General features: G+C 37.0%; 3 protein-coding genes across 3 annotated transcripts; 1 reads left to right on the forward strand and 2 right to left on the reverse strand.

The window, feature by feature from the left end:
• Window positions 1–1078: 1078 nt before the first annotated feature.
• On the forward strand, window positions 1079–2182 carry LOC138128234 (golgin subfamily A member 6-like protein 22). The gene has a single exon (XM_069044424.1). It carries the CDS (start codon window positions 1079–1081, stop codon window positions 2180–2182), a length of 1104 nt encoding a protein of 367 aa, XP_068900525.1.
• A 3629-nt stretch (window positions 2183–5811) lies between these two features.
• On the reverse strand, window positions 5812–8633 carry LOC138128539 (uncharacterized). The gene is made up of 4 exons (XM_069044737.1): window positions 8405–8633; window positions 8154–8320; window positions 6827–7617; window positions 5812–6780 (listed from the first exon to the last, which is right to left on the reverse strand). Exons 3-4 carry the CDS (start codon window positions 7584–7586, stop codon window positions 6047–6049), a joined length of 1494 nt encoding a protein of 497 aa, XP_068900838.1. The 5' UTR covers window positions 7587–7617; window positions 8154–8320; window positions 8405–8633; the 3' UTR covers window positions 5812–6046.
• Window positions 8634–14669: 6036 nt separating this feature from the next.
• LOC138128538 (uncharacterized) lies at window positions 14670–18095 on the reverse strand. Its single transcript, XM_069044736.1, has 3 exons — window positions 18035–18095; window positions 15886–16688; window positions 14670–15839 (listed from the first exon to the last, which is right to left on the reverse strand). Exons 2-3 carry the CDS (start codon window positions 16655–16657, stop codon window positions 15106–15108), a joined length of 1506 nt encoding a protein of 501 aa, XP_068900837.1. The 5' UTR covers window positions 16658–16688; window positions 18035–18095; the 3' UTR covers window positions 14670–15105.
• Between the last annotated feature and the right edge of the window lie 3812 nt (window positions 18096–21907).

The raw sequence follows: 21907 nt of genomic DNA on the forward strand, positions 1-21907 counted from the left end.
GTGGTAAAGGCGCTGAGAGGATGGAGGAGGAACGAAATTGACAGAAGCAGATTCCTAGAAGCGAAAAGAAGATACAGAGAGAGATGTAGAGAGAAGAAGAAGCAGAAGAGGGAAAGGGAGGAGAAAGAGATAAAAGAAATAAGAACAGAGAGGGAGGTGTGGAAATACATAAACAGAGAGAGGAAGGAAAAGGAACCTGTGAGCGAGAAAATAACAATACAAGAATGGGAAGAGTACTTTATGAGACTGCTGGAAGGGAGGAAAGAAGAAGGAAAGGTGGGAACACAAAGGAAAGAGAAGCAGACGGTGATGGAGGAAACAGAAATCACAGCGGAGGAGGTGGGAAGACACATAAGATACTTGAAAAAGAGAAAGGCACCGGGATGGGACGGGGTGCAAAATGAAGCGTGGATGTATGGGACTGAAAGAATGGTAGAGAGAATGGTGGAACTGATGAATGGGGTATGGAGAGGAGAGGGATTCCCGGAGGACTGGAGAGAAGGCGTAATCTGCCCAATTTTTAAAAAAGGCGAGAAAAATAGAGCGGAAAACTACCGAGGAATAACTCTCCTGAACACGGGGTATAAGTTGTATGCGTCTGTTTTGAGCGAAAGGATGAAGAGGGAAATCGAGGAAAAGGGAGTGTTGCCGGATAGTCAGGCAGGGTTCAGAAAGGGAAGGGGTACTGTGGACAATGTGTACATCCTGGACCATTTAGCAAGGAACGAATTGAGGAAGAAAGGGGGGAGGATGTACGCATTGTTCATAGACTTCAAGGCGGCGTTCGACAAGGTTGACAGAGTGAAAATGTTTGAATGTATGAGAGAAAGAGGAATAAGTGAATGGCTGGTGCGGAAGGTCGAGGAGATATATGCGAGAACGAGGAACAAGGTGAAGGTGGGAGAGAAAGAGGGCGAATGGTTTGAGACAACAAAGGGAGTGAGACAGGGCTGCCCGCTCAGTCCCCTGCTGTTCACGATATACGTAGCGGATGTGGACGAAATGTTGAAGAAAGCGCAGGCGGGGGGGGGTTGTAGTGGGTAGGGAGAAAGTATGGAGCCTGGCGTTTGCGGACGACATGGTGATTGTGGCAAAGAGTGAGAGAGAGATGAAAGAAATGATGAGGAACCTGGAAAAGTATGTGAGAAAGAAAAAGCTGGAAGTGAATGTAGAGAAGACAAAAATGATGGTGTTCAGCAAGAGAAAGAGGAAGAATGAGGAGAGCGAGTGGAAGTGGGAAGAAAGCAAGATAGAAAGAGTGAGCGAGTTTAAGTACCTGGGCTACACCTTCAACGAGAGGGCCACAGTCAGGGCGCAAGTGAGAGAGGTAGTGAGGAAGGCGAACAAGGTAGTTGGATGTGTGTGGGGAATAGGAGAGAGAATGTGGGGAGGCGAGTTCGGGAGGAGAATGATGATGTTCGAGAGCATGGTGGAGAGCGTGCTGATGTACGGAGCAGAGATATGGGGATGGAAGGAACGGGAGGAGGTGGAGAGGGTGCAAGAGAAATATTTGAGATGGGTGCTAGGAGTGGACAGAGAAACACCAGGGTACATAGTGAGGGAAGAGTGCAAGAGGAGCAAGCTGAGAGTAAAAGCGGGAAAGAGAGCGGCAAAGTTCGAGGACAGAATGGGCGGAAGGGAAGAATGCAGGATACTGACTGAGTGCTATAGAGAAAAGAAAAAGAACGCGGATGAGAAGGAGAGAGAGAAGTACTGTAGGAGGAACGGGTATGCCAGAGAGGAAGTGGAAAGAATGAGAGCGGAAGGAAGATGGATGTGTGCGGAGCTGAGCGAGAGGGACAGAGATACGGACAAGCAGGAGAGAAGGGAGAGAATCAGAGAAGCGAGGTACAACAGGGAGTATGAAAGGTGCGTGACAGAGGAGGTTCCGGTGTATCTGGGGAGAGAGAGCACGAAAGAAAGGAAAATGATGGCGAGATTTAGATGTGGGAACGAAGAGAGAGAAAATAAGTACTGGATGGAGGAGGAGGAAAGAATGTGCAGGATGTGCCGTGAGGAGAGAGAGACGATCGAGCACATGTGGAGAGGATGCGGTGAAATGAGAGAAAGGGAGGAAAAGGAACGGGGAGAAATACTGAACGAAGACGGAAGAGAGATAGGATGGATGAAAGAGGTATGGAAGAGGAGGGAAAGGATAGAGAAGGAGAGGGGTGGGGAATAAAAGAAAATGTAGGTTAATTTAAAAAAGAAAAAAGAATGATTTTGGAATTGTAAGTTTATTTAGAACTGTAAAGTATAGGAATCCTTTAAAGCCCGTAGGGTAAAATAAAGTAAAGTAGTAGTAGTAATTTATTATACAACATTCACAATTATTTCAAATTCGAAATGTCTATGAAAATCTGACATTTAAGTTGGCAATCAATAATCAATATTGTGATTTAGCATAATAAATCTATTTTAGGTTATAATTGAATTGTACTATAGTGACGAGCTTGCGAGGAGTGCCCTAAAGGAGTAAGTGCGATAAAATGCCTTATAAACGAGATGTCATACAATATTTTTTCTACTTTGCCACTTTTTCAATGAAAAAAATAATTTAAAATTTAAAACCGTTAAAGTTGAAGGATTCCACCCAAGGTCACGTCTGCGGTCTGCCGCGACACCACAGCATCCGTCAAAATTAAAAAATTAAATTTCACTATTTTTAGTATTATTATTATATCACGCCTTTTCCTATTACGATACGCAAAACAGTATCGTAATAGCATCAGTACGAACGCAAAGTAGAAAAAATCAATTACGGAATTGACAACAAAACGAATATTTAATAACGAAAGGTCATATGAGGAGACCTGACGCCAAACTAACAAAAAAATATCTTGGCCTACTGCGTGTTTAAATCAATCGTGAACAGCTATTTTTTTTAATACAATTGCTCCTACTCGTACTTCATATTAACTGTGATAAGTGTCATACGTAGACAGGCAACTATGTAAATACGGAAGCTTTGTGCGGGTGCCGGGTGGCATCGGAGAACAACTAATTGAAAGCCGTCAAAGGGTCTGCAAATTGTTTTCTCGGTGTTGCATTTTTTAGGATATTTATGTGACTGAAGGCCAGACTAATAAACCGATGGGACACCAGATAAAGATGTTGGTACCGACTGTTTCATTGTAATTTTACCTTAAAAATGTTTTGCCATAAGGGTCATTTTTGTCTCATTCATAATTCTTGTCAAATCAGGTAGAAACTCCGAACCCACAGTCCTTTCCTCAATTACAGGGTTCTTTGTAAATTCAGATTTAATTGTAATACTTTGGGAAATACACCTACACAATGCCTCTCCCTGTATGTGGTGAATATTATAGTTTTATTAGATCGGCCTTCAGAGTCAGATAAATATCCTATATCTTGAAAGTGTGCAGCACAACTGCTGCACTGCTAAACATTGGATAAAAGTGTCATACTCGGCATTGAAATGTTTATTAAAGGCTTTGTTTGGGTCGGTGTTGTTTACAACAATTTGGAGCGTTAAAGGGTGCAATTTTTTGAAGCTGCCAGATGTTCGGTTTTGCCTTGAAATTTTCTACCTAACTCGAACCCGACCGGCCGCAGTCCCGTAGCGAAAACTTTTCTAATAATATAATTTTAAAACATAACGGTAAAAATGAATTTCGTATTTGGTTTCTTAAATGATAGGTAATTGTATAAATTTGGCGCAATCCTCCAACCAACCAACCAAATTGTTAATGCGGACCATGTTCGATTTGATTGTTTTGGATTTTTTTTTAAATTTACATAGAGTGCATTTAAAACCGTCACTTTTCTTAAATTTTTATTTTCGGATGTTTTCTGAATGCAATTAAAACTTTAATTATCGGAATCTCGACATTGTTGACATTGTCGACATTGTTGACATTGTTGACAGCTCCCAATTTGTCGACATCTAGCTAATTGTCGACGCGTCGACAATGACATAGTCGACACAAATTGTCGACACCGCCCATCCCTGCCCTTCACATCGTGTTGCCACAATGTCGATTTTTGTATCGCGTTTCTAAGGCAATCTGCAAACAACTACCGCCATTGCAGTTTTTGTGCGCAAATATCGCCAGTTGTGTTGAAAAACAAGCAGTAAAATGAGTGATATTAGTGATTCCGAAAACGAAGTGGATGTAGTAGAAGAAACTTTGAATGTGGGGTGCGTCACAAATAAAGAATTTTTGAAACTAACGACCTCAACGTGTAATTAAGAAGACAAGGAAAATTTGGGGTATGAAAATTTTGATTATACTAATGTCGCGGCAAGTTCGCTAATATTATTTCCTTGCAGCGGCAAGGAATGCCGACCACAAGAGCCGTGTGAGTTTCCAGAAAGTGCTAACATCTTGTCTTCAACTTCTGTTTACTTAAATCAAGAATTTTCGAAACCAGCGAACTCAATATGTAATCAAGAAGACAAGGAAAATGCGGAGTATGAAAATTTTGACAATGCCAATGTACTATTTTATTACAGCGCCAAGGAAAGCCGACTACAAGAGCTTTATGAGTTTCCAGAAGGTGCCCCCACATCTTGTCTTCAACTTCTGTCTACATAAAAATTATTATAATAATCGATTCATTTTGAATAAACTTTACCTACTTACCGTTCTAAAGCAGCAAAAATTACTTACCGTCGAGTTTATCGTTAGCAACGAGTAAACAGAGCTTACCGTCTTGGAAACAGACGTGGTAAACAAGCAAATAGAGTACAATCGCGCAAAAAAGAATTATGCATATCCATCACAAAAAAGCATTTTCAGTTTTTTCCGAATTTTCCAGTTTTCCGGGCAACTTTTCCAGTTTTTCATTACATAAAAACCTCATACGGATTATTACGAACATTAAAAAAAAAATTAGCCAAATCGTTCCAGCCGTTCATATAGAAAAAAGCATTTTCAGTTTTTCCCGAATTTTCCAATTTTTCGGGCAACTTTTCCAATTTTTTTTTTCTTTTTAAATCACCCCTGCATTAAAGTGAACAAAAGAAAAAATAAATATTCAAATCGGTCAAGCCGTTTTTGAGTTTTAGCGAGACTAACGGACGGCGATTCATTTTTATACAGGGTGTCTCAGCTAAGACTTTCGAGCCTAATAACTCGGTTATTTTCCAAAGGATTTTTGTGAAATTTAAAATGCAAATATTTTAGACGGTGAAGAATAAAATCCCTTTAATGCAATCACCCAAGTCTTAAAAACGTAATTTTTACATGCCTTTTTAAAATGTTGAATCACTTAAGATTTACATCAAAAAATTGATCGTCAATAAAAAATGCTGTAGGGAGAAACTCGTCTTCGAAAGACATCTGGTTTGCAAGAAAAAAGCAAAAAACTGTGTTAAACGTAGCTGCAAATGCAAAAACGTAGACGCGTATGAAACAAACGCGTAATTTTGCAGAATTTTGGTCATCCCTTTTCGCACAAACGCAGGTGACATATTTGACGTTTATCTTGCTAACCTTGCAAACATTTACAAAGTTAAAGACAACATTTGGACGTAATTTATTATACTGGATGCTTTAATTCTTCCGTAAAGGACTAAAACACGATCGGGATATTTTAGCAAGGTAATTTAGTTCACGTACGCTTCCTGTGTCTTCAAATAAATTGACGACTCTCTTAACCTTACATTTTGTAAAGCCCACATTTGGATAGTGTTCTACGAGAAAACGAACTGTGTCATTGAAGTTCTTAGGTACGACACTCTCCATAAGCATGTATTTTCAATACATTTTCACAATTTGACGTTTCTAATAAAGCGTGCCCAATTTTGACAGATTTTAAAGGGTGTGCAAAAATAACAACATTAAATTAAAGAGAACATCCTCTAATATATTAATTAACAATTTTAATATCTGTACAAAATATTAACAAAAACCCTTTTTTTGTGGGAAAAATGTTGCATTTTTTGTTCCAAAGTAGACAAAAAAAAAAACAACAATAAAGATCACAGGTCAGTCTAAGACGATAATCAGAACGATTCGTTCTAAGGTAGATAGTAGTTGATAGTTCATCAACGAACAACGTTTGACATTGTCGTCACTTATCACATTGAATCTTCAGCGAATCCCAAATCATCAAGCGCCCTCTCCACCCTCTTTATCAACTCGTCCTTGAAATTCCACACTCTCGTGTCCATTATACTATTTTCCCTCATCGCGTCACATTTTATTTCCCTGACGCAATCCGCGCGGTAGTGCTGGAGATGGGCCAGCTCCAAGTCGATCGACGTGTGTTTACAGCCCCCTAGACAAGAGAAAGGGAAGTGGTTGTGCAAAGCCGTGACCAAATCCGTGTCGTGGAAACCTTTGACGAAGTACCCCGGCTTGGTATAGTTCTCTGCTCTGTACACGTGCTGCAACATGTGCATGTACTTGGGGATTCCCTCGAACCACGAGTGCTCGTGGAGGTGACTGTCCAAGAAGTAGATGTTGCGGGCAATGTACGACGACCTCTTGCCCAAAGTGTTGTTGAGGGTGGCGATCAACTCCACCCAGGTATCTTCAGCGGGAACTATGACCTCGTCGGTGTCGAGCAGCACGACGTACTTGAACTCTTGGAGGTGCTTGTAGAGGCAGTCGTTGTACGGGATGATTTCTTGGAGGCGCCTCTGGATGACTTTCTTGTGCAGGAACTGGTCCTGGAGGTAGGGGTGGTTGGAGTAGTCGCCCACGAGGGTCAACGGAGTTACTTCGATTTGTCCTTTCTCTTCGTAATACTCCAACAACTTCTTGGTGTTGGGGTGGACCTTGAACTCGTAGAAGTTGATCTTTTCGGCACCTGAAACTCGACATGTACAAAGAGTACCACCAGTACTGACACCCACCTAGAATGTTGAGGTACTCGATCCACTCCGCCAGACGTGTGGTTTTGTCTTCGAATGGGAATGACAACCCCTTCACGCACACCACGAAGTTTTTATTCTTCTCCCCTTGAGACCTAAAGACCTTGAGATTATTGGTAGCGTTGTCGCACTCTTTCCCCACCAGCGAGACCGAAGTAGGGATTTGACCGTTGATCATCTCAGCCTTGCACGAAATCAAGTAGGGGTGGATCAAGTAACCCTTGTCGGCACCCCATCCAGGGTAGAACATCCAGAACGGAGGCTCACTTTGCACGAACACAGGTTTGTCACTATTGGGGTACCAGAACTGACAATAGAGTGCATCGGTGGGATGCACATCGTACATCCCCACTATCCTGATTTTAGTCCCGTTGCGTTCGTCCCAGTAAGCGTTGAACAGCATCAACGTCCCGTTGGACGTCTTCTGGACCTGCCAGAGGTCATTCTTGAACTGGAGGTCGAACAAATCTGGAAATCTGGCACAAGTATTGTTGAATTTCGGCATCTTCTTGTTCCTGTTCTTCTCCGAGAAGTAATAGTCAGGGATGTTGCCATTACTCTCTTTGTCCAAGGATACAGCGAGAGAGTTTTGTTTCGCCTCTGTTGGGTCCACCTTCATTTGGAGGATCTGCCTGAAGGTGTCGTGACGGTTGTACGAGTTTGTGATCGCCATTTTTTGGAAGGCCAAATTGAGAATGACGATCACAATGATCACCACCAACAAAATAAATCTTCTCGACATGGCGAGAACAATACAGTCAATGACGTTTGTTCTGTAAATGTGAAAAAAGATTGATCATTCATCAAAGCAGTGGGGCTTATCATAAATTGTTAAGCTTATCAAAAAAAAAGTTATGTGAAAATCAATTCAAGACACATGTAAAACAAGCACAAGATTAGATTATTCTTCTAGGGATTCGTGAACAACCAAAGCGTAGCAAATTAGCAGATACCAAAAAATGTGTCTCAAATGTCAGGTGAGAAATGAAACAGCGAGAGTCAGAGATAAGGAAGTAAATTGGTTCCCGATGGGATCTATTTACAAAATCTTGAGTCAAGAGAAAAGAATGTGCAGGTGGCGATTTCAGGTCTGCAACTTTTTGAATTGATCACATCGTAACAGGATGCAAGCGAACTCTACAAAATTACCACCACGGTGACCAGACTTTTTCCCAATTGAAATCGTTTAGGACGAGGATTAAAAGAATGTGATGGAAAAACAGAATGAATGAGGAGTGGATAATGCCGAATACCTACATAATTTCCATAAATGGACGTAAATTTAGCAAAACAAATTTTTGGTACTTACTTGTCAATGTTATAGATGGTTTTCTTCGCTGAAAATTCTCGACTATTTTCCAAACATGTTAGTGAGCCTGTCGCGAATTCTTGTCGCAAGATATCTACTGGTCCAATTACAGTATCAGTAACAGAGTCATGTTCTTTTTATCTAACATGTTCTTTTTATCTCCATATCTGAAAGAGTGAGTAATTTAATTTAATTTGAAGAGTTGAGCCGGTAGCATTAACATTATATCACATCGAACTTCTTTTATTTACTTAATTTGTGCAACATGTGCAAGTCTGTTGACAAATTCCTCTTTGTTGGTTGAAACGGACCCTTGAGGAACCCCACATCGAGAGCTTCATAATGTAACGAATAAGAGCACTAAATCAATCATTGTGTTCTTTTCGCTGATTGAGATATCGATAATACATACATTAAAGGAAAAAATATTTTAAATCAATTTAAGTAAATTGTGAAGTGAACCAAAAAAATATTACAACATTTGACAGGCGTCATTAAATCTTAAAGGCGTGCACGAAAAAATGATTGATCTTGGAACAAATCTTTCTACAAACGCAACTGTTATCAAATACCAAAGATAAGAGTCAAGACGAAAATAGAATTAAAAATGTATATCTATGTATATAAGAAGTAGAAGGTTCGCTGTTAACCTTGATTGTACGTCCGCCTGGCGACCACTGGAGTGCCCCAAGGAACGATTCTGGGACCGGTGCTATTTTCAATCTCCCCGTTTGATATGTTTGATGATTTGAAGTATGGTCAGTTTGCTCTTCCTCTGACCTGACCTGACCTGACCTAACCTTATGACCCAACAACGAATAGTCAGCCCTTCAAAATCACTCTCGACCGCCGTCCAAAATGTCTAAAGGAGACTCGTGCATTAGAAAGGTAACGCTGTCGGTGCATTTCTTTGCTTCCTTTTTAACCGAACATTTTTGGAAAATCATTGCTATAAGTTTGGATTCGCCAAAAGAATCTACTGGCAAGCTCTACTTTCTTTTATCTAAGCAAAGATTTTTATTGTGTCTTCTCCGACAGATCTAACCTTGTTTTAAGAGAACAAAGTAAGTGTTTTCATATCCTTCGGAGTGATTTCGAGTAGTCATTCTTGAAGATACAACCTTATATAAAAGGTTATTAATAAAGCAGTGATATTTTTATATGAGTATATATTGAAGTATGCAATGCGATCACAGAGAAAACAAATCAGAGCAGGAATTCTATGTAAATAAGCGCTCAATGCATGGTCTCAAACGCACTTTATAATAAATCATACCTCAAGAATTTTAGACGTTGAAATTATTATAATTGTGCAGTATTTTACATTCCCAAGAATTGGGTACTTTATCAGCTTTATTGCCAAGCGCGACGCCACTGGTAAGCAGATTTTTCGCGAAAATGTCAAAGAAACGTCAACGGTGTGCTGTGTTAACCTAGAAAACAACTTTTCGACTTCGACAAAATTTACAGACGTTTACTCAACAATCTCAGAATAAGTAGTAAAATGGGTTTTATCATTGAAAACAAAGCATTGATTATTAATTATTTTTTTATTATACCAGAGTCATAATCGTTGTTTTTGACACTAAAATGCGTGCAAAATCGCCCCTTTAAACTAGTAAAGTTTTAAAGTTGCTGCATTTTGCACAATGATAAATACACATTTATACACAATTTATAACAAATATTGACCATTTCTATATCAACGATTAATGACACACATTACTTCGAAAAAGGTATTTCAGTTTACTATTTTTGTTATCATTTTCAGATTATAGTGCAGGTATAATAAAAAATAGCGTATGATACACGTGTATAACGGCCTTTAACGCACTTGCGACGTTAAAAGCACTCCGCCAAATTCCTCGCGCGTGCTTTAAAGGCTTCCTTATAAACTTGTATCATAATATACAGCTCGGGCATCGTATACGCGCACGCGAGAAATCGCGACTTCTAATTAAATAAAATTATGGAAATTTTATGTACCTAACTAATTATGCATTGTTAAGGTATATTTGAGAATTTTAAAAAAATTTGTTTTGGAAATAAATAAAGCTGTAACAGTTTTGTTAGTTTTCCGGTATTAACTGTTAATTTACCTATAAAGTTTTTGCACTAAATGAATCTGTACCTGCTAGCGCATCAAACCCTGGTCGCACAATTACAAATTTTGACTTCGTTAGCTAAACAATTCGCTTTTTTACTTAAACGCAAACCAGACGCGTGATTTATGGCAAAATGGTATAATTTGCCAACAAAAGGATCTTTCACCAGTAGCCGACCGTTCTGAAGCCTCTTATTTACAACTTTGCCATAAAATTGACAGTTTCCATTGTCACCTAAACTTACGACAGCACAAGTAGCAGGTCATAAATAAAAATAATTTTGAAAGTTAAAATGTAAAACTTCGTTTAATTCAAAATCTAATTGGTGTTTTTTTTCCGCTGATTTCGTAAATAATTATAGGAAGTGAATCTGAGTAGGTTAGTATAAAAATCAAAATTTGACTTCTTGGTCAAATTTACCTTTTATTTTTTTTTTTGGCTTTGTTTGTAACTGAAAAATTAACAAATTATGAAATATACCTAACCAATATCCAGGTAAGTGTGAAATTTTTTTATTTAATTAGAAGTCGCGATTTCTCACGTACGCGCCCGATGCCCAATCCTGTACTATTTAATAAATTTTTTGAGAGATAGGCAACCAATGAAACGACTGTGCATATCAAGAATACATATCCGTATGACTCAAGCTCTGACAAACTTTTCGATAAAGCAAAAGACGAAGTAGCACTCTTGATTTGTTTTCTTGTCGATCACTCTGTACAGTTCATCTTGTTTTTTTAAATATTTTTGAATGTCATGAATCATTATCCTTCAATCTCTTTTTTTAATTATAATTTATCAATATATCAATTACTTAATCAATCAATCAATTTGTCACTACCAACTGACACCCCAAGCTTTCCTTTTATACATCTCTCGTCACAATCTTTTACTTGTTTTTTTGTCCTTTGTACAGATTGTAATCCTTTTTTCAAGTATTTCACCAAAATAATGCACTTCAGGAATACCTAATTTAAATAATTCTACCACATTGCGTATTGCCAACTGTCAAAAATATTATCGTAACTTTTCTTTTCACACATCAAAGATCTACCAACACCGCAATTTACAGTTGGTAACGCTGCTGCACTTAAATCATTTTTTATTTCTTCGATACAGAGTGATACGGTAATGTTTTTGTTAAGCTAATTTCTTTTTTGTATTCAAATGTTTGTAACGCTCAAAGTGACAAATGTCGTTTCAGTCGCGCCAACTTGTCTCATCTTTAGTTACTATTTTGGATGAATGAGATATTAATTAATTGCTTGACCAAAATAACAACAGGTGATTTATCTTTGATATGTGACCAGTGTTTACCACCTTCTAATTCATTCCTGATCATCTCATCTGTAATCTGCAAGAGAACTCTCTGTTGGGTCCAGCTTCTTTCGGAGAATCCGCCTGAAGGTGTCGAAACACGAGACGGTTGTTTTAAAATTTCACCTCATAGCAGGCGTTGAAGAGTCGATTGTGAACGCACTATACAGGTTACACGAGTGGCGCGTTCACAAACGACCGACACTCTTCAACGCCTACTGCGACGTGAAATTAAAAAAAAACACCCGATATGAGTTTGTCAACGTCATTTTTGAAAGATCACGTTGAGAATGACGATCACAACGATGACTAACAGTAAAGTGAATCTTTTCGACACGGCGATACCGATGTAATCAGTGACGAGTGTTCTGTAAATATGAAGAAAAAAAAAGTTGGTTGTTGATCAAATCGATAGGGGCTTATCAATATCATATATGTCATTATGCTTATCAAAACATGTATTTTAGTTTCATGGCCATCAAAAATAGAAATGCAAAAATGAAATCGGGATGGTGCGAAAAGTATCAGAGATAAGCATGAAAATCGGTACTTCAATGAGATTTAGCCGTTTACGAAATCTTGGAAAGTAAATTCTAGAGAAGTGTAGATGCAGGTGATGACTTCAGGAGTGTAATTGCTGTAACTGACCGCCGCGGTGACCGGACTCACCTCCAATTGAAATCGTTGAGAAGGGGGATTAAAAGCATGTGATGCAAAAAAAAACTGAAGAAGTAAGGATTTAACATGATTATGTGATGACAAACGTCTCATTTCACAATATGGACGGCGGAAAAAATCTTTAGAACTTACTTGTCAGTGTGATAAACGAATTTATGCGCGAACAGGTGACAATTTTTTTTCGGGCATCTTGTTCGTGAGTCTGATGCGAATACCTGGCACGATAGTGGACGAATTTTTATCGTATAACTAAAACAAAACAATTTGCTTATCGCTTGATACCTGTCTAAAAGAATTACGATGTGTTAAATAACCTTAACACTAAAAGCCTTCACAAAGAGCATTTTGGAGGTTTGCACATCTTGGACACTTGAATAAATTCTGAATAAACGTTCGAAGTGCGTCACTTTTAATTTTTTTAAATTTTTCCCTTTCCAAAATATACAGGGTGTCTCAGCTAAGACTTTCGAGCCTAATAACTCAATAACTCAGCGGAATTTTGTGAAATTTAAAATGCAGATATTTTAGACGGTGAAGAATAAAATCCTATTAATGCAATCACCCAAGTCTTAAAAACGTAATTTTTACGTGCCTTTTTAAAATGTTGAATCAATTAAGATTTACATAAAAAATTGATCGTCAATAAAAAATGCTGTAGGGAAAAACTCGTCCTTGAAAGACGTCTGGTTTGCAAGAAAAAAGCAAAAAACTGTGTTAAACGTGGCTGCAAATGCAAAAACGTAGACGCGTATGAAACAAACGCGTAATTTTGCAGAATTTTGGTCATCCCTTTTCTCAGAAGCGCAGGTGACATATTTGACGTTTATCTTGCTAACCTTACAAACACTTACAAAGTTAAAGACAACATTTGGACGTAATTTATTATACTGGATGCTTTTAATTCTTCCATAAAGGACTAAAACACGATCGGGATATTTTAGCAAGGTAATTTAGGTCACGTACTCTCTTAACCTTACATTTTGTAAAGCCTACATTTGAATAGTGTTCCACGTGAAAACGAACTGTGTCATTGACGTTCTTACGACACTTTCCATAGGCAATTTTTTTTCCTTTTTCAACAATATTGAAATTTCTGCCGTTGTAGTCTATTTTTAGAGTATTTTCAATAAATTTTCACAATTTGACGTTTCTAATAAAGCGCGCCCTATTTTGACAGACTTTAAAGGGTTTACAAAATGTTGCTTGGCAATTAATCATCAATTGTTTCAAAAGGTAATTGCTGAAATACCTTCAAATTTTACATTAAATTTTTAACGACAAAATCTAATCTTTTCGTTGAATCAGACAAGTGATTTACTTAACTGTATGTGTAGACCCCTATTTTTTAATGTTTAACAATCTGATAATAATCGCGCATAATTTTCGATAAAGGAAACATGTGTTAAAATTACATTTTTTAACATAAGGAAATTTTATTATTACTAATTGAACCTTCACGGTCTAAAATATCTGCATTTTAAATTACATAAAAATCCGTTGGCAAATAACCGAGATATTAGGCTCGAAAGTCTTGGCTGAGACACCCTGTATAAGCACATGGAAAAAAAACAACATCAAATTAATAACGACATCCTCAAATTGATGAATTAACAATCTCCTCATTTTTTTAATAAAAAAAAATAAGTAACACTGGCATCTTATACAGGTCTCCCCAAAAAAGAAGACGAGTCTATAACTCCCTTATTTACATGAGGATTTTAAATATTTTTTCAACAAATTAAATGGTTGTGAGTAGGCTACAAAAGGTCCTAATAAATTCATGTATAGCCCTAAGGGCTTCAATGGTAAACTGTCAAAAAAAATGTTTCCAAATGCGAACACAAATTTTTTTTTTAGTAATTCTGATAGAGATTTTTATTCTGAAAACAACAATGTATCACAAGTATACACTTACATTACAAAAATACAAAAAAAAAGTTAAAAAACGCTACTATCGTCTATCTTTGCGCAATCCGTCTGTTATTGTTTGTCATCTGTTTTTCCAGCTAACAATTTGGTTATGACACTGTAACGCAATGCATTGTGATAGCTTCTCACTTGGTGCTCGTCATTTGTTTCAAAAGTTAGTGTTATTTTTTTTATGCGAGGTTATACTTGTGATACATTGTTGTTTTCAGATAAAAATTTCTATCAGAATTTCTAAAAACAGTATGTGTTCCCATTTGAAGAACATTTTTTTGACAGTTCAACCTTGAACCCCTTAGGGCTATACGTGAATTTAGTAGGCCATTTTGTAGCCTATTCACAACCATTTAATTTGGACTCGTGTTCTTTTTTAGGGACACCTGTATATCTGTATACAGGGTGCTTCAAAATTCGCGGAACAACTCAATGGGGCAATGCCAATTCATGTTAGAAAATAATGAGAAAATGAAGAAATGCAGCTCAAAAGGTGCAGCTTTGATCTCATTTATTTTAAGTACTAAAAAAGATTTGTTCTACCTTGGTATCATAAGTGAGTCTTTGTGAAACTAAAAATAGTGTCACAAAGGAACTTTTTGTGAAACTGTTTTTGTTTTTTTTTTTATACGTATTACGTTGGTATTGCTGTAACAGCACGCTAGCCGGCGTCCGGCATTTCCAGCGAGCTCCTATTAAAAATTAAAACATTTGACATTTAACATAAATTTCACAGAAATGCCACCATAACTCATGCCACACAAAGGTCCTTAGATTATTTCATAATTAGATTTTTGAATGTTTATTTTAATTGTAAAAATAGTATATTACACTCGTTTTATAAGACGCACTGTGACGTGAATTTTGGGGCACCCTGTATATTATTGTTTCAATTGTTACAATAATGAAACATTTGACATTGTCGTCAGTGATCACAACGAATCTTCAACGAATCCCAAATCAGCAAGCGCCCTCTCCACCCTCTGTATCAGCTCGTCCTTGAAATTCCACACTCTCGTGTCCATAACACTGTTGACCTTCATGGCGTCGCACTTTACGCCCTTGACGCAATCCGCGCGGTAGTGCTGGAGGTGGGCCAGCTCCAAGTCGATCTCTTTGTGTTTACAGCCCCCTAGACATGAGTAAGGGAAGTGGTTGTGCAAAGCCGTGACCAAATCCGTGTCGTGGAAACCTTTGATGAAGTGCCCCGGTTTGGTGTAGTTCTCTGCTCTGTACACGTGCTGCAACATGTGCATGTACTTGGGGATTCCCTCGAACCAGGAGTGCTCGTGGAGATGACTGTCCAAGAAGTAGATGTTGCGGGCAACGTACGACGACCTCTTGCCCAAAGTGTTGTTGAGGGTGGCGATCAACTCCACCCAGGTATCTTCAGCGGGAACTATGACCTCGTCGGTGTCGAGCAGCACGACGTACTTGAACTCTTGGAGGTGCTTGTAGAGGCAGTCGTTGTACGGGATCACCTCTTGGAGGCGCCTCTGGACGATTTTCTTGTGCAGAAACTGGTCCTGCAGGTAGGGGTGGTTGGAGTAGTCCCCCACGAGAGTCAACGGAGTCACTTCGATTTGTCCTTTCTTTTCGTAATACTCCAACAACTTCTTGGTGTTGGGGTGGACCTTGAACTCGTAGAAGTTGATCTTTTCGGCACCTGAAACTCGACATGTACAAAGAGTACCATCGGTATTGACACCCACCAAGAATGTTGAGGTACTCGATCCACTCCGCCAGACGTGTGGTTTTGTCTTCGAATGGGAATGACAACCCCTTCACGCACACCACGAAGTTTTTATTCTTCTCCCCTTGAGACCTAAAGACCTTGAGATTGTTGGTAGCGTTGTCGCACACTCTCTCCACCAATGAGACCGAAGTGGGGAGTTGACCGTCGATCATCTCAGCCTTGCACGAAATCAAGTAGGGGTGGATGAAGTAACCATTGTCGGCACCCCATTTCCGGGAGAACATCCAGAACGGAAGCTCACTCTCCACGAACACAGGTTTGTCACTATTGGGGTACCAGAACTGACAATAGAACGCGTCGGTGGGATGCACGTCGTACATCCCCACTATCCTGATTTTAGTCCCGTTGCGTTCGTCCCAGTAAGCATTGAACAGTAGCAACGTCCCATTGGACGTCTTCTGGACCTGCCAGAGGTCATTCTTGAACTGGAGGTCGAACAGTTCTGGAAATTTGGCGCAAGTGTTGTTGTATCTCGGAGTCTTCTTGTTCTTGTTCTTTTCCGAAAAGTAATAGTCGGGGATGTTGCCATTATTCTCTTTGTCCAAGGATACTGTGAGAGAGCTTAGTCCCGATTCTGCAGGTGAACTCTCTGCTGGGTCAACTTTCGTTTCCAGGATCTGCCTGAAGGTGTCGAAACGGTTGGATAAGTAAATTTTTTGGAAACCAATTATGATTATAGTAACGATCACAATGAATGCCAAAAAAAGAAATTTCAATTTCCTCGACATACTGAACTTTCAGCTAAGTTTCTTCTATAATCTGCAAGTATAGATCGACGCATAGAAAAAAACACTTCAAACTTAAAGTTGTAATAATTTTGAAAAATGTTGATTTATTGGAAAAAATTGGAACTTACGAATTGTAGTAAACTAGGCAAAAATGAATAGGGAATTCCCCAATTTTTCTTAGAAAGCATAATAATTACCCCAATCCTCCTACGTATTCTCTTAAACACTAGATAAATTTAAAATGTTACGGGTACGAGTACATACTATCGAATTCATGAAAAACTAGTACAGCAAAATTTTGGTGGAGGTAAATTGAACTACATGAAAATGTCAAATATGTCATTATGACAGTTCGAATTTAGCAATGGTCAATCCAACGTTGACGTATTTAGGTTGACATGTTGGACATTAGTAACCAGTTAACATAAAGTTCGTAAAAACGTTACACTACAACATTTTTGAAAAGTTGACATAACTACGACGTTTTACTGTCCTAGTTTTTCATGAATTCGATAATACTTGATTCACGATGAATGTGGATAAGGGGTGGCTGTGTCATCTGGTAACATTGTTCGTAGTAACTACAGAACAAATAAAATTCCCTAATATAAATTGATAGCTTTCGTGTTAGGTTAGGTTGATTTTAATTAAGGTGAAATTATGTGGCGGAAAAGGAAAATTATGTGATGTTAAATTATGTGTTGCCAACGTTATTTCGAATTGAATCATAATTTGAGTATGAAAGCCTCTGAAATTCGAACTTGAATATTGATTAAAACAAATGTGCAAGGTTTATTAATGCTATACAGGCTGTCTCAAAAGTACCGCCTTTCCTTGAAGGTACGTCATTTAGGGATGTGCTGAAAAAATATTTTAAAAAATCCTGACCCTCCTGAATCCTGAATAATAACTAATAAATAAATAAAACAATACTTTAAGAGCCGATTTCACCAACGCCAGTTAAAGTTAATAATAAAATGTTATTCAATATTCGTGCGCTGTCAGTTTTCAGGTATTCGGCCTGTTTTGCAGCACTTGGCTGACGCCTCATGTTTCAAATTTCGGCCTCATACCTGAAAAGTGATCTGACAGCGCTACTCATATGGAAATAACTATTGACGTGTTTTTGCATTTTGTTCAAAAACTAATACCTACTGTACGTTTTCTGAATTTTGTGCGTTACTTTATCATAACCCTGTATACATTTATAACACATTTCATCACAAATTTTAAACTGTAGTTATAAAAAATTCAAATAAAGAAAAATTCCCTATTCATTTTTGCCTAGTTTATTATGTAGAATTCGTGGTCCAATAAAAAAAATGCGATTTTTCTTAATATCAATTAACACTAAATAGAATTATTCAAAGTTTTTACCTTTTGTGCTTCCAGAAAGCAACAATTTATCACTGTTGCGTTACAATTCTCACAACTTGGGTTTTCTATCGAGTGATACTTAAATTTATCTTGATATATTGCACCAACGCCAAAGAAAAGTTAAAAAATATTTCCACCTATCTCAAGATTGTGATTCTAAAGTAGTGTAATTTTTCATGAAACCAACGTTTTACGAAATCAAAGCGATGTTTTTATATTTTTGTTCTTTTTAAATCAAACATTTTATCTCTCTCTTTACACTTTTCGTTGTTGTTTGTCGCGATTCTTCTTCGATTTATTTCTCTTTTTCTTTTGCATTCTAAATATCCCGTAGCCCTTCTTGACTACTTCTTTTACCCTACTGTTATTCACTTCTTCAGTCTTCCCTGACTTCGAAAGATCTCTTGGTGCGATTTTCTTTGTAAACTTATTCGTCTTACCTTTAGAAGAAACCTGGAGGATGCCCACATTGAAAGCTTCATAAAATAAGCAATAAGAGTAAAACCAAAATCAATCATTTTGTTCTTTAGGCTTATTGAGGTGTCGGGTAGTACATTAAAAAAAACTAACTTAATTATGTTCTTTAAATGGCTGCAAGATAATCAAAGTTGCAAAGTTGTGAAATAAAATATGTAAGTGGAAGTAATATTATGTATTTAGTACCACTTCAGATAGCTAACAAAATATTCTAACATTTGATAAACTAAATTTTAAAAAGGTACGTCAAATGAAAATAATTGAAAAATGTTAGAACAAATATTTCGACTGTATCGAATAACAAAGATAAGATGACAAATATCTTTATTCCATCCTAAACGATAAAATGGTATTTTATCTACTGTTTTCTTCATGGTAAAATGAAGTTTTATCGTCTAGAAAAATAAAATAATTAATGTTTAACATCCATTGTTGTTTTTCTGTTTTTGACGTTTTTTTGATTGTTGAATTTTTTTGACGTTTATAATTGTCATAATCAAAATAATTCAGTAATTCAATCGAAGTAATGGAGGATGGAATAAAATTTTGTATTGTACACGACGATAAAATTCACCATTATCTTCTCGAGCGTATTAGCCTCTCGGCTTAGGCCTCGAGGCTTAAACCGCTCTCGAAGATAAAATAAAATTTTATCGTCTTGTATAATAAATAACTATTTTTAAAGCTCGTCGGTGTCGAGCAGAACTCTTGGAGGTGCTTGTAGAGGCAGTCCTAAAAAGCAAAAAGGGAAACAACGAAAAAGCTGTCAATGATTTTATTGAACAGAATATAAAGAATCAATGTTTTTCGTTTTATTATAAACTTTAGATACTTTAAATAGATAAATTAGATTTTGGTTTTTTGATCAGTCGTACATCCTACTATCCTGATTTTAGTCCCGTTGCGTCCGTCCGTCCCAGTAAGCGTTGAACAATAGCAACGTCCCATTGGATATTTTAACAACTATAGTATTTAGGTAAATTTAAAAAACTCCTGGACTGTCAAAAATAAATTCTAAATAAAATGTTTGTTTTGACTGTACTTGGGTATAAACATTTTTCGCTAGAGTGTACCCACGTCAAAATCTAGTTACATAACATATTTAGATTTAGGTTATCTTTTCTTTTTTAATCATTGAACTAAAAATGTTTTGAACACTTGGAGCAAAATGCAACAACTAAAAGAACTGCAGCAATTTAATAAAGTTTATAAAAAACACAAAGAAAAACAGGTGACACACGACAAACTGAAAACAGGTAACAAACTAAACAACAAACAAAATTGGAAATCGCTTTCCATATCTGAGCCAAATTCCGCTAAAGATATACCTAATACCCATCGTAGTTAACCGGTCAGCTTTAATTAGGTTTTCACCGTGTTTTCACAATGGAAGATGCTGTTTCTCCACATACAGTCGCGGGCAGAAAAAAGTAGGACAAGTCTATTAAGAAATTTCGCCAAAAGTGAGTTGAGTAAACCGGGCTTACTATGATAAATAAATTAATATTTTAATAGTAACCATAGAAAGAGTAAACCGACTTATAGTTGAATTTTTTTAATAAACAATTGTCAAAACGTTGTCTTGTTGGTAAGAGCCAAACTGTGATTTTCATGATAATACGATTGGTCACATTGAGTGTCAACATTTTTTTATGTAACTGAGCCTGCGCCCTAACGAGCGAGAGTTTATTTCAAATTCGAAAAGGTTTCTCCTGATTTCTCATTAAATTTGTTTTGAAAATGAATTCACGGAAGAAAGGTACGGGAAGTGAAGTGAACATAACCTTAACCATGATTTGGTGTCAAATTGTTATACAGCTGGTCCATATGTCCAAATTTTAGGGTGGTACAGTATGGTTTTTTACTTCATTTTGACACTGACAATTGTTTATTAAAAAAATTTCACTATACATTAGCGAAAAAACATTGTCCTACTTTTTTCTGTTCACAACTGTAGTTGGGTTAATATCAGAAATGTTTTTTGTTGAAGATTTGTTATGGCCCTCTTCTGTCGCGCCATGCTGGTTTGTTTTGAACTTTCCATTTTAACCAAAATATATAGTCCTTTTTTTTAAACAATCGTCAATGTCAAAGCGCCTTTACATCAAAAGAGATCACATCACCCGGCTGACGCACAACTGACATTTAATTCTGCGAACCTAATAAATAACCATGATAGTACATATATCGTGCTAATAACCATCAAATAACTAGTGGCTCATACCAACATGACAACACTTTGACAATTGTTTTAAAGAAAAAATGAACTGTACATAAATAATTTTGCTATTTATTTGACAATGTCAATTTAAACAAATGAATAGTTTGAAAAATCAAAAAATCATAGATACCGACCAGGCAATATGAAAATAACTAGTGATTTAACCAACCTAACAACTGCAATTGTGATTTTGACAGTCCAGATGTTGTTTGAAAGAACGTTAGGAATAATTTCGTGGCTAAAACAATACAAGCTAATCTCAAGATTACTAAAATTACTGCAGTAGATATGAGTTGCACATTTGTGATTCAAGGTTGCTGATTGTTTGTAAAACATAGATACCTCGAAACTTAAATAAACACTGAAGATAATACAGTGTGGAATAAAATGATTTACATCTAGTTACCTTTGCATTACCCTTGTAAAAATACGAAATGCCGCTCTACAAAAAAAAAGAAAGCCTAACCTCAAAATATTCCAAAATTCCAAATGTGATTTATTGCGAAGGGATGATATGAATGCAAAGTAGAGATTGAAATTAAAAAGGAGCTAACAAAAGCAAGTCACAGCTAGTGTTGAAAGTGGCCACCAACGTTTGTTAATTCAATTTAGTAAATTGTAACAATTGTCAATTCGATTGATGACATTTATTGACAGAACTAATAGTTCGGCACTTCAAAAAAAAAAGTAGAGCGGTACAGGAAAATTTACATGTGCAGAAATTCCAAAGGTAACTAGATGTAAATCATTTTATTCCACACTGTATAATGTAATATAGTACCCAGAATACATTAATTACAAACTGTCAACACTTTTTTTCCCAGCTCAATTTGAAAGACTACGATTTATTACATTTTTTATTCTTTACATCTCTTACCTATAAACCCATCAACGTATAGACGGTACCTATTTCAGAAATGATAATGACCCCGACGGAATTGAAAATGCAACCCACAATACATTTCCGCATCATTATCGGAAATGTTTGCATTGTAAATAAAAAATGTTATGTAATTAAATTATGTTTTCCAAAGTTAACGTGGATATTTGTTTTTTGATTTCAAAAACGTGCAGTTTCGTAAATTTTAAAATAAACGTCATTGGTTAAATGAAATTGTGAAAAACGAAGAGTTTTTGGGACAATGTTTATTGTCTGCACAAACGCGCAACGGCAC

Source organism: Tenebrio molitor, chromosome 4 (genome assembly GCF_963966145.1).
Source record: "Tenebrio molitor chromosome 4, icTenMoli1.1, whole genome shotgun sequence".
NCBI classification, from domain to species: domain Eukaryota; kingdom Metazoa; phylum Arthropoda; class Insecta; order Coleoptera; family Tenebrionidae; genus Tenebrio; species Tenebrio molitor.

Excerpts from the sequence above, each read along its gene's own strand:
- LOC138128234 (XM_069044424.1), top strand. The coding sequence starts at position 1,079 with ATGGTGATTGTGGCAAAGAGTGAGAGAGAGATGAAAGAAATGATGAGG.
- LOC138128539 (XM_069044737.1), bottom strand. The coding sequence starts at position 7,586 with ATGTCGAGAAGATTTATTTTGTTGGTGGTGATCATTGTGATCGTCATT. Across the intron at positions 6,781-6,826 it reads CGAGTACCTCAACATTCTAG|GTGCCGAAAAGATCAACTTC; the intron begins GTGGGTGTCAGT and ends GTCGAGTTTCAG.
- LOC138128538 (XM_069044736.1), bottom strand. The coding sequence starts at position 16,657 with ATGTCGAGGAAATTGAAATTTCTTTTTTTGGCATTCATTGTGATCGTT. Across the intron at positions 15,840-15,885 it reads CGAGTACCTCAACATTCTTG|GTGCCGAAAAGATCAACTTC; the intron begins GTGGGTGTCAAT and ends GTCGAGTTTCAG.